This window comes from Anneissia japonica, unplaced genomic scaffold (assembly GCF_011630105.1).
Source record: "Anneissia japonica isolate Jap-2015-1 unplaced genomic scaffold, ASM1163010v1 scaffold287910_len238722_cov194, whole genome shotgun sequence".
NCBI classification, from domain to species: Eukaryota; Metazoa; Echinodermata; class Crinoidea; order Comatulida; family Comatulidae; genus Anneissia; species Anneissia japonica.
In genome coordinates, this window is record NW_022703989.1 from 16,141 (window position 1) to 29,239 (window position 13,099).

Sequence of the window (13,099 nt, forward strand, 5' to 3'; positions counted from 1 at the left end):
ATAGGTCGTCCTTCCAATGTCATACGCGCATAGACTGCAGATGAATTTATGCTGGCTGTGACTGCACCAATTGTGTATTCATTTTCTTCATCTGATGAAGAATGTGTGATTTGTCTCACTGCACGCTGATTAGGTTTTGTTGATTTTATCAGTTTAGTTTTACAAACAGCTGCGAAATGATTAGGCTTATCACACTTGCTACATGTACGTCCCATTGCAGGGCACTGCTCATGGTTTGCACTGTATCTACACCTATTACATTTCGTTGTAGACGAGTCTCGTTTATTCCCTTTGTAAGTTGGGGGCGCTGTTTTATTTTTGTGAGTCTTGTTCACATGCTTTATTTTGTGCACATGTGCTTCGCCTCCTCCCATGACTTTGAGACTTTCCTGGGTCTCGTAATTAAGGGCAATGCTAATCGCTTTTTCGAGTGTCAACTCGTCCCCTGCGTCTAGACATTTTCCCCTTACTTTATGCTCTTTAGTCTTGACTACTATGGCATCCCTAAGCATTCTATCCTCGTCGTCGTATTCACAACGCTTTACGAGGACTCGTAAATCCGTTAAGAATTTATTGAAGGGCTCACCTTCTAAGAGACAGGCAGAAATTCTACGGTTGCTTTTATGACGTTCTTTTTCGGCCTAACATATCGTTCGAATCTATCGAAAACGCCTGTCAATGTTTCGTTTTCAGCTGGTGTGGCTGGCTGATTGTCTTGGCCTGCTACACCTAGCGCCCAGTCTAATGTTTCAAATATTTCTCTGCCACGGTCACCCATATAAGTCATTAGATAATTGACTTTCTGTATTTCGGTCTTCTCCGATAGAGGTCTGTTAAATGTAAAATAGCAATGCTGTTTGAATCTCTTGAATTCTTTGTATAGGTCCTCCGACGCCCAATTCATCAAAGGTGTTTTTGATTTGGTAGCCATCCTGGATACGTACCGTAGCTTACCATGCAACCTAACAACTTTTGGTTAACTGTGAGGCTAGCAAACACCGCTCGCCACCATGTTGTAATTTCGTATACGTTGACTCAACACAGACACTGGACTCACGTACGTCTAGTCTCTACGATACCTGTTTAATGAGTGTCTCAGCATATCTACATACTGTCGTATAATGATAATATAGAGGGCTCACTACATATAAAAAACCCCAATCAGTGATTTTTTTGAGAAATGATATACTTCTGTCCACACAAGTTCAACTTCAGGACAAACTTCAATGATGGATGCACTTGAAGAGTGAACATTCTTATGTATTGCAATTAACACACCACCACCTCTTCTATTTCTATCCTTGCGGTAAAGAGTGTAATCCAACAATCCAAGCTCGGCATCAGAAATGTCCTCCTGTAGCCAGGTTTCAGTTATAATTATGATGTGAGGATCTTCAGTCTCAACAAGGGCTAGCAGGTCGTGAATTTTTCTTATAATACTACGAGCATTCATGTACAAAACGTTTAGGCATCTTGTGATCATGATTATAATAGAGTAGAACAGTGCTTTGTAACTAGTGCAGTACGGTGACAGTATGCTTGGTATGCTTGGTATGTCAACTCACGTATGTCCAGGAGAAGGTTATAGTGAACAAGTTAAAAATAATATTCAATAAATCAGTCTCAAAAACAGGGCAAACCAACAGGAAGACAGAATCCGAGCAAGAAGAACAGTACGCGAAAACACACCAAAATTAACAAAGGAAAACACCATAAAATTCAGTTAAAAACAATCAGGAGATCCGAAGACATCAAAAATTCCCCAAACAAATCAAATCACAGCAGCAATTTCAGTAGGCAAATTAAAAAAAGCAATACAATTCCATATAAAATATTAGGTTAGGCTCCAAATGTTGACAGAGAAATAATATTGCACGATGATTTAGGCTGAGGGAGTGTCCTTGCATAGCTCCTATAGCAGCCAAAGTCGTTTGAAATTCGCGGGTAGAACATCAGACAATTAAGAGTATTGCAGGCCTAGCGGAGCTCACAGGAATACATCCGCTTGCTTTGACGACTGAATACTGTTGCAAACTTGTTGGAGTGTTTGGCTTTGACTGTCCCTAGCTGTTGCTTGCTTCAGCAGGTACTGGGTTGGCTTACTAACATTGATGTAGTCAGCTGCATTTATCTGTTCAATTTCTTTAAATATTTTGTCTTCTTTCTCATGTCCTGGTAAGTATGCTCTGCTTAACCAATCCGCTATGTACATCTTACTGCCCTGCAAATACTGGATGTCCAATTTATATTTCTGCAACCTTAGCTGCATCCGTTGTAATCGCTTTGGTACTTTGGATATAGGCTTCTTGTGTATAGCTACCAAAGGCTTATGATCCGTGTGTACCGTGATCAATTCCCTGGCATAGATGTACTCATCAAATCTTTCACAAGCAAACAGTATACTGAGTAACTCTTTTTCTACTTGAGCATAATTTCTTTCTGCTCCTGTTAATGCTCTGGATGCGAATGTTACTGGATGTCCATTTTGTAGTAGAGTAGCTCCTAACCCTGATTCTGAGGCATCAGATTGTATTGTTACTTCTTCTTTGATGTTGTAGTATTGCAGTACAGGTGCTGTAGTCAACATCTGCTTTATCTTGTTGAATGCCTCTGTGTGATGCTCCATCCAGTCAAAATGTGCCTCCTTGTCTGTGAGTCTTCTCAATGGTTCCGCTACTTGGAATAGTCTAGGTAAGAACTTAGCAAGATAGATTACACAGCCTATCAGCCTCTGTACTGCTTTCTTGTCGTCTGGTACAGGCATCTCATTGATGGCTTTGACCTTGAGTGGGTCTGCTTTCACTCCCTCTGAACTTAGTATATGTCCAATATACTTGACTTCTGTTAGCCTAAGTTTCATTTTGCTCTTGTTCAGCTTCAGATTTACTTTCTTTGCTCTTTGTGGTTTCTCCACGGCCATATATTAAGAAGTCATCTGCCACAACTTGTACGCCTTTTAATCCTTCGATTAATTCATGCTGCCTTCTTTGGAATTCCTCTGGAGCTGTATTAATTCCAAACGGAAGTCTTAACCATTTGTACATTCCAAATGGAGTAGCAAATGTTGTTAACTCACTACTTGCTCCATCTAACTTCACCTGCCAAAACCATCCTTGGCATCCAGTATGGAGAAAACCTTTGCATTTGTTAGTTCTGGCAAAATTCCTTCAACTGTGGGCATTGGGTATTGTGAACGTTTTAAGGCCATGTTTAAATCACATGGATCTAAACAGATTCGTAACTTGCCTGGTTTTCTCACGACCACCATATTGCTGATCCAGTCTGTAGGTGTAGTGATTTTTTCACCTTCTTGGCCTCTAATTCTTGCAGTTTCTGTTTTACATCTCCTTTTATTGCAACTGCAATTTTCCTGGCTGGATGCTTGGTTGGTGTGATATTTCTGTCAATTTCAATGTGATACTCCCCCGGTAGTTCTCCAAAATCTTCGAACACTTCAGGGTATTGTTTTAGTATTTTCTTTTCCAGTTCTTGACTGCTATCTTTCTTTTGAATCTGATTAATATGCTTTGCTACTTGTATCAAACCCATTTCTATTGATGTAGAGCTTGATAACAGTGGTGCTTGTGTGGTGTCAATAATCTTAAAGGTTACTTCTGCCTTCTGCTTATCATGTCGGCAGGTTATGATAATCTCTCCTTTTACTGCAACTGCTTCATCATTATACATCTTCAGTGTTGTTGATGAAGGTCTCATATTCGGCTTGTCTGTACCTTCCAGTGTTTGCAGGTCTCGATATGACATGCATGCATGAAGCACCTGTGTCTATTTGACATTTTACCGCCTTGACCTCTCCACTGGTGTTTTGTAAGTGCAGTGATACCATTAGTTTGCCTTTATTATTATCACATATACCTCCAACTGTTTCAACGTTGAAGGCTGAGTCATCTGAATCAGTGTCTTCTACTCTGTTGACCACTGCTTTTCTTTGTTTTGTTCTACACATCTCTTTGGAGTGATTCTGTAGACCACATTTTCCACACTTTTTTCCGTAGGCTGGGCATTTTTCTTTCTTAAATTCGTGAACTTTCCCGCAATATCGACATGTACCTGACCGTGTGCTGTTACTCTTTGTTGTAGTGGTTTTGCCATGTTTTTTCTTTGTTGTTGGTTTGTCTGACTTTTTTGTACTCTTTTGACTCTTTGCAAAATTCACCACCTGTGTTTCATTCCCAGCTACTTCCGATAGCTGCTGCGTCGTTGTTTCACTGACTTTAAGCAATTCAATTGCCCTTTCCAGGTTGCATTCTTTCTTGCGGAACAATCTTACTCTAGCTGTTTTGTCCCATGCACCTAATACTAAATAATCCCTTATCATTTCATCGTTGAGTGCTCCGAATTTACATGGTTCTGCCAACTGTTTCAGTCTATGTACATACTGACTGATTTTTTCTTTTGGTTGTTGTTCAGCACCATGAAATATAAATCTGTCGTACAAAACGTTTCAAGTGGGTGTGAAGTGAGCTTGCAGCTTGGATAAAATTTCCTTTGGATCTTTTAATTGTGCTTCTGTTAATTCTAATTTCAACAATCGCTCTTTACAGTCAGGTCCCATTATTGACTTTAATGTTGCTGTCTGAACTGTTTTGTCCTTAGTGCTTAATCCTGTTGCAATTAAATAATTTTCCCAATTTTGTTGAAAAACTTTCCATTGTTTTTCGTTATCATCCTTGAATATCATTGGTGGAGGTGGTGGTATTTGGTAAGTTGCCATCTTCCTTCCACTAGCCTATGCTGTGCATGAATTAATGGTGACGAATTGTACCGTACACTTTGTGTAGGCCTATCCTATCCTCGTCGGTAAACAACAATTGTACTCACGCAGGCGTCAGCGTACCACCTACTTCTACTCGGTTGAGTAGGGTCTCCTGACCATTCAATGATAACACCAGCGCCTGAAAACATTGTTTTCTTGTCAACTGTGTTGATTTGTAAGATTCTATGTCGTGGTATAGGTTCTTCTTTGTAATTTCATCTAATCCATTTGATGTAATTTACCACTTCTGACACCATGTTGTATATATACCAAGAATAATGAAAGACACTAAAACCAGATTGTAATAACTCAATGGCCGTCTGCTTGACAACCGATTTATTCGCAACTCAACGCTAAACAGCGCCACACGGCAGCTGGATGTGACAACAGAGAATAAGTTATGTACGTCATACAACACTGTCGAATAACTTAGCCCCCCAGAAAATATATCCTAGAGCCGCCACTGTGTGAGGCTAGCTGAATTCTTGACATGTTATTTAAAAATTCATAACAGAGGGTTGTATCACATAATTTTCCCTGGAAAATATTTTACACCACACTATGATTAAAAAAAATTGAAACATTGTGTTGACCTATGAAATAATATTGGAAAAAAGTAGAGCCTATCTAACTAGTGTATTAGAATAGGCTTAATTATTGTGCAGTACAGTACAGCAAGTATTGCAGTAACTAGACTCGTGTAAGTTCCAGTTAACATATGATATAGAGATTTTCCTTGGTTAAAAATATGGATTATTATATTTCTTTCTAAAACCCAAATTAGTAGTTTATAATAATAGAAATCTGTAAGTCAAACGGTAACTGAAATTTGCACGAGTCCAGCTACTGTTGTACTGCACTAATTAGGTCTATTTTAATACAGTGGTGTAGAATAGTTTTTAAGAACATTTTCCAAGAAAAATTATTGTGATACGACCCTCGTTATGGAGTTAAGGATTTTTAAAACACAAAATTATCAAAGCTCATCTTTTTTTTTGTTGGTTACACACCACTGGCTTGGGTTCTTTTTTTTTTGTTGGTTACACACCACTGGCTTGGGTGTTGTCATCACTTGAAGATGTCTACCGATTCATGGAAAAGGCATATGCAAATACAGGCAAACTCGCCTAAGTCGAATGTGCCTGAGTCAAAAAATTGTTCAAGTTGAAATTATTCTTATGTCACTTCATCTTCTGAGTAATCTGATTTCTCATGCATTTCTCCTATAGAAGAATCAAAAATATTTTGCTTTCAGGGTAGGGCACTGCCCTACCTGAAAGCAAAATACACAAATACATACACAAATTCCCATGTAATCTCTGTTTTCAAAGTTACACACATGTTATTTAGTTTTTTTTGTTTTTTTACTTTTGCAGATTGATAAAAAAGTAATTTTCCTGTAAAGGAGGACAGGGTATCTCTCAGAGTGTTTGCTCGCAAGCAGGAAGGAGAAACTTCAGCAGAAAACTTGAATTACTTAAAGCTCTTCAGCCCAAAGCATGCCAGAAAAACACAGACAATCACACCTTACAGAAACAGTCACCTATAGCTTCTAAGACAGATTGTGCTATAACTGTTGGCTGCTGCCTTAGTATTGGTGATTCTTTCCGACAGGTTCGTGCCCCTTTAGGTGGAGGGATACGGCAGATTAGGGTTTCAAAAGAACTTAAGAAAAACAAAGTAATTGAAAGAATTGTGCCATTGTTCTTCCCAAATGGAAAAAACTGTATTAGGATCTGTTGATGATTTCGTGTTTGACTTGGCAACAGATGTCATTGGCAATCAGTTTATAAGTGATGATGAATCTGTTCAACAAGTCATACAGCATCTTGGTCTGAAGCATGCTATTGGTGCTATTTAGTAGCCTCATCACACGACACTGACACCTCAGACGAACTCCCAGATATAGTGTTCGAACAAGACAAGTACTTTCCATGAGCAACACACACTAATGAAAAAGAGGATGTCATTATTATCAAGGACGAAATGACAGAACCACTGCCTGCCTTAGCTTTGGAGGAATCAGATTTGGCGTCAAATCTTTCAGCACAATCTCCGCCATTGTCACCCATACATGACAATCAATCGCCTGTTTATAACATACCCACAGAATTCATAGAAGTGGATACTCTTGCCTGGTTGGATCAGTCTGAAGTTCAATTACCCTCATATTCAAATATGGCAGACATTAATGATACTCTGTCGATAGTAAAAGAGATTAAACTACACCGTGGAAATGTTTTTCAGGATTTTGTTGACATTTTCTCTTTAGAAGAGAATAGGAATTGCCGAACAACTACATTTGAAGCAAAAATGGTGAAAGGAAATGGAGAAATCGAAATAGCAGAGGACAACGGAGGGGTCATGAGAGACGCCCTTTCAGAGTTCTATCAGACGTTCTATCTTCAATGTACCACTGGAAACACAGTTTCTGTTCCAGTCCTTAGGCATGACATGGGCAGTACACATTGGGGTGCTGTAGCAGAGGCATCTAGCATATAGACAGGAACATATGTTTCCCGTAAAGATTGCAATGCCCTTTATGCAGCAGGTTCTGTTTGGCCAAGGGAACAATTCTATGGAGGCATTTATGTAGATGATACCTGATTGTGACAGAGTTCTGTTGGAAGACGCTCTTGCTTCCAATAGTTTTTCATCAGTTGATGAAGAGGAATTTTTGGATCTCATGTCTCGACACGATTCTAAAAGAATCCCGACAGATGCTGCTAGTCTAAAAATAGTTCTAACAGAAATAGCTCACAAGGAGATCATACAGATGCCAATGTTTGTTGCAGACTGCTAGAGTAGAATACTGAAAACATTGAATATTGCTCCAGATGATCTCGATAAGATATATAGGCAACTGAAGCCAAGCACAAAACGAGTGCTGAAGATATTTCAATTTCCTGATTCAATAAGTGCAGATGAAAATACCCTAGCTTCAATCCTGAAGAGACTGGTTCGGGAGATGGATATGAGTCACCTGCCCCTATTCCTAAGATTTTGTACTGGTGCAGACATGACTGTACAAGACAAAACAAGTGCTATAGATTCACCGAAACAACCATAATATGCCACACAGCGCATACCTGCGGATGTGTGCTAGAAATTCCACGTTTATACACAGCTGAGCCCTTCATGACCTTTAAGTCAGAATTTCTGACTTTACTCCAGAACAGATACTGGCAAATGGACATTGTGTGACTGGTAATATAATGATTAATATAGGCATATGGGAGAATTCAAAAAGGTACATAGATATGTAGGATGTATTAGATGATTTTGTTATAATGTTTTTAAATTGAAATTAGCAGATTAGGAGTTACTAAACTATAGTAACATGTTTTTGTTTTGTTTATGAATACCTGTTGTATGCCCTGTAGATGATGTCAACATAAGTGGAAGTAGATAGCAAATTAACATCTGTAATTTTGTAAACCAGAAGATAAAGTATGGGGAGGTATGGTAGTTTAATTATTTCAGGGAACAGTGAAATTAAGTATCATGATAATCGAGATATTTGTTTTACAGTGATTTAACAAAACAAACTTATAATTTAGGTGGACTTAAGTGTTTATAATTCCATTAATTTGTTAAGAGTTTAAAAATATATGTTTAATATGTTTAATGGAATCTTCCATTTTTCATTTTTTTTTTCATGAGAGAAAAACAATTTATAAGTGTTACAGTTATTTTGGCAATAATAAAGTTACATTGATGTGGAGATATCAATACCTGGTGCTTTATCAATCTTAAAACGCCTTACAAGCCAATGATCCCATCAGTGGTTATAGGAGTGAGGAATAAAGAATTTACGGAGAGGCGAGGAAGGTAAGATTTAAAACTTGCATCAGGCTTGTTGGCAAGGATAGAACCAATATTGACGAAAAAATGTTAAAATGGTTTGCAGTTTACATTTGGATGTATTTGTTGTTAAATGCATTATTTTGAGGATACTAAAATCCTACTTCATTTCTCATACATTTGGTTTTCTATCATGTATATTTTTAATTTGTTCACATGATCTTGAAAATGCATCCATGATGGACATGAAACGTCGATCCATTTTGTGAATAATTATATTTTGTGTTCAAATAATATAGTAAACGTCTCTATATTATTTAGACAAGTTAATTAATAAAAGTTCAAAGGCATCAATAAACGCAGCTATATAGACAACACCAATGATGATATTTCTACTTGATTTAATTTCAAGTTCAATAAACAAGGAATCATATAGTTGGATGAAGTTGAAGATCAATTCCATTCTTTGAATGAATTGTTATTTTGAAAATACAATGCATCATTGTAAGAGGCATGGGAGGATTTCCTGCATGATTAAAAATCACAACGGCACTGAAAGGTTCTCTGAACAAGTCATTTCAGTCATTTTTATTTCCGAACGTTTTGGTGCTTGCAGAAAGTAATCATCAAATCAATTTTATAGTCGGAGTTAGTTTCGACCTAGGCAAATCTTGCTAAAATGGTACACTTTCTCCATACTGTATAAAAGCCACTCATGAGATCTGTCTGAATATTATAATATAGAACTCCCACAAAATAAGTGATTATTGGCATTTACATCAAAGAAATAAACAACCATGTTTATGACTGACATTGATCAAACTTCGCATTGCAGAAACGATGTAATCCAGAGAAAAATAATATTGGATTTGTATCATATGCTTCGACCAATAGTTATAAATTATAGGGTGTTTTTTGTTTTTTTTTTAGTATTATAGTATTGATACAATATCTTTTTTTTTTTTTTACAATTATGAGGTCGGGGGTGATGGCAAGTCTTATTCAGAAACTGTGTGAGAAATGGTTTACAGCTCATTAAATGCATGCAAAACAATAGGTCGCAGCGTATGATACAAATCCAATGCCTGGTGTACATCTGCAGGTGATTCGAGTCCATGGTGAACCTTCAAAATTTCGAGTAATTCATACATTTCTGGATCACATGGAATTCCTTCCCTGAATGTACATGCATTGCAGCAGGCATCTATATCAGTCTGTTCTGTTGCAATCAAGTAATCCCTTGTTTCATATAGCAGTGGCATAGTGTACATTACAACAGGCCTTCCATCCGGAACATTCTCATTTTTGCTTCGTCGAATGTTGTGACAGTTCCAAACAGAAACAACACGATCTAAATCATTCTGCAAATAAACAAGAAATAACACCGGAGATTAATGAAAATATGAATTTCTTTAAAAAATGATGAAATAACAGGCCGTGGAACTTTAAACGGACCTGACATTTGAAGAGGAGAATGGACTACTTGTCGAGGAATAGCTAAGCCTGCTTGAATGCACTTGAAGCGCATCCACCTAAACTTAAATTGCCTCCTACAACGTTCGGTGGCGGGGTGGGGGAGGGCGGTAGGCACATAAACCGTTCCAACAAATGTTAAATAGTACAATTTTGGTCAAATCAAACCTAGTACGATTATGCTGCAGAAAATAAAATTAGTATGCCCTTCAACCCCTCCCTAAAACTTTATCCCACAGAACCAATGGGGACAACCAAAGAACATAGCAATAATGAACTATATCTATTCCTGTCGAAAAGGGGTATGTAAACATATATTTATAACTCTGAGCTGAACTCCTTCTGTAAAAACTGCAGCCTGCATATTCTCTAATTAAATCTAACGCATTAAACTTTACATGTTTTGTTAAGAAGCTCAGTTTTCCATTACCTTTCTCCAGCCTGCCACTCCAATCCGGGTTTTAATACCAGTATTTTTCTGGACTGGAATGAACTTATTTTAAATAGAACAGTGAAAATAAGCATCTTGGAGTTTATTTCCAAAACTCTTGGTCATCTTTTTTTTTATAATATTTTTTTTACCTGTATCCATGCAATCCACCAGATTCTTTCAGTTGTTCACTTATAAACAGAGCCACATCCAAAACATTAGACTTGCCACAAGTCTCTAATTTATGGATTTTTCGTAGTATTAGCGTATTTCAGAAAGCACCACCAGTGTCAGTTTATGTTGAGAAACTTATTTGATGAGAATTAGAGACTTGTTAAAGAGTGAATCAAATCGATTGCAGACCGCTGACCGTGACAAGCATGAAGTAATTTTTAGGATGCCGTATTTGGCAATAAGGTGAATGTTATGACAGAAGGTCAACCAATCAAACGGTTCTCGTTTTGGTGCCACGAATGTAGAGAGAAATCAGGAAGTTGGGACATGGCTACACCGTGCAGGTGTGTGGAATATCGTGGTACTGTTAATGGAGGAAAAGAAAACACCAACCAAAATGCCAAAAAAGCTGTATTCCAGAGAAATTTTTGTTCTGCGCACAAGATCGAGTGCGTGGAAAAGCTGCAGTCTAGAAAGTGGTTGTTTCGCGGACCGCCTTAGGTTCACACGAGGCTCAGTATTTTAAAGACTAGAATATTTATCAGCCCACCGCTAGGCCTAGGCCAACGGAAAAGCTGTCATATGCTGTCGCAACTGGGACACAAAATTGAAGACAATGAATACCTGGATAAGCTACGGGGGATGTCGCGGATACGTTTACGTATTTTTAAAAACAAGTGAAAGTCACAAAAAAGAGGAGCAGCCCGTCTGTATTCCCAAGAGCAAAGAGAAAAATTTTGATTAGCGCGGCGAAACATGAACTAACCACCTACAGCTGGTGTAGTGGACGGGACGAGCCAGGCCTATGAGACTCGTCTCTAGATAAAATGATGATGGTACCAATGAGGCTGGAACTAATGTAAAGTTGCGTCAGTCTTTAAATTACTTTATAATATATATGGTAAAACACTGAAAGATCAACAAATAAAGTTTAAAATGTAAAATCACTGTGGTTTGGATCATTTTTTGAGTTTGGTACAATGACAGTTACAATGTCATTTTCTCCCTTTTGTCTATTTGTTTTATTTATGGCCCAATAGAATGCTATAAATTTTGTTTGTAAATTTGGAGTTGCATATTACTCACTGTAACTTAGAAATAATACAAGAAAAAAATGTGATACTAAGGGGTGAAATGTGTTGTGATTAATTTAAGATTAAAATATAAATGTATTAAAAAACAAATGGATGTCATGAAATTAAATCAATTAGGCCTCCTTGTTGGCCAACATACTGTACAATGAACAATAAATTAAACCTTTCTCATTAAGCAATAATTTATTACTTAGCTTTTCTCATCAAATGTTAATTAAAAACAAAAAAAATTGATATATTTATTCATTGTTTAAATCTCGGAAATACAGCTTTATGCAAAGGATTACATTACTGTCAGTATGTTAAAACTAATATGTAGGCCTATTTCAAATAGATGTCTGCAAACCCAACGTGAATATTGACTATTGTGCTCTCTCTAGGCTAGGCCCAAATCTGAATGTGCTGAAATGAACCCGGCGAGAAAGCATGAGCTTGACTGTATCATATCGATAATAATTCTGTATTTATTGGTTACTTTTTATGCAGCACACGTCTGTTGTGAAGGTGTGTTTAAATATTACCTGCATGGTTGGACGAATTGTGATAGGGGCCTAGCACTCGTCGCAGTGCACAAGCTGAGCTGACCTGAATCCTCCTTATCATTAGCTGGGCTGAGGGGAAGCATAATTAGCATATTTAATTTATGCCGCGGTAATTAGCCAATCGGAAATCACAGTTGTTAAATACGTCATACACCATGAAATCGTGGTGCCTGCACTCGAAATACTCACTGTTTTCCCAGTCCCTAATCCCAGAAAAAGTATACTATGGAACGCCATGCAAATAAGTAATATGGAACGCCATATGTGCCAAAATCGATTTAATCTTAAGGATTTCAACTGATTAAGAAAAAGATTAGGGATTGGAACCCAGTCTACCAAAACATCAGCATAATTCTTTCTTCTAAAGAGGTTTTGAGTTGACAACCATCTTTTCAGAGTGCTCATGCTAATAACGCAGCCATGATTGAGTGCAAGAGCTCGCAATATCTCTTTGTATGAAAGTCCCAAATTAAAGTACAGTGCTGCCACATCCATATATGCCTACTGTTTAGTGGGAGTGTCCTAGATGACAGAAAAAAGGGAGAGTTAATTCTAGGCAAGCACAACCACTTTATCGTGTAAACTAGTAACGGCTGGCTACTGTATTTTATGCACAGAGAAAATTTCAAGAAAGTGCTTACCGTAAATGCTCGGAGAAACGCTAAACGCCGTTCTCAAATAAGTGCCACGTCGCTTAATCGAGAGCATAATTATATTACGCTGTGTGTCTTTGAGAAACAGGGTTTTAAATACAATGACAAAGTGTTAATGAACAAATATTACAATGAAGACAAGTATTTCTTTATGA

The 13,099-nt window shown here is 37.6% G+C and overlaps 1 protein-coding gene across 1 annotated transcript; it reads right to left on the reverse strand.

Annotated features, from left to right (window-relative positions):
- Nucleotides 1-9,145: 9,145 nt before the first annotated feature.
- On the reverse strand, nt 9,146-12,600 carry LOC117104552. The gene is made up of 2 exons (XM_033245413.1): nt 12,271-12,600; nt 9,146-9,939 (listed from the first exon to the last, which is right to left on the reverse strand). The coding sequence occupies exons 1-2, from the start codon at nt 12,274-12,276 to the stop codon at nt 9,604-9,606; spliced, it is 342 nt and encodes a 113-aa protein (XP_033101304.1). The 5' UTR covers nt 12,277-12,600; the 3' UTR covers nt 9,146-9,603.
- Nucleotides 12,601-13,099: the final 499 nt, after the last annotated feature.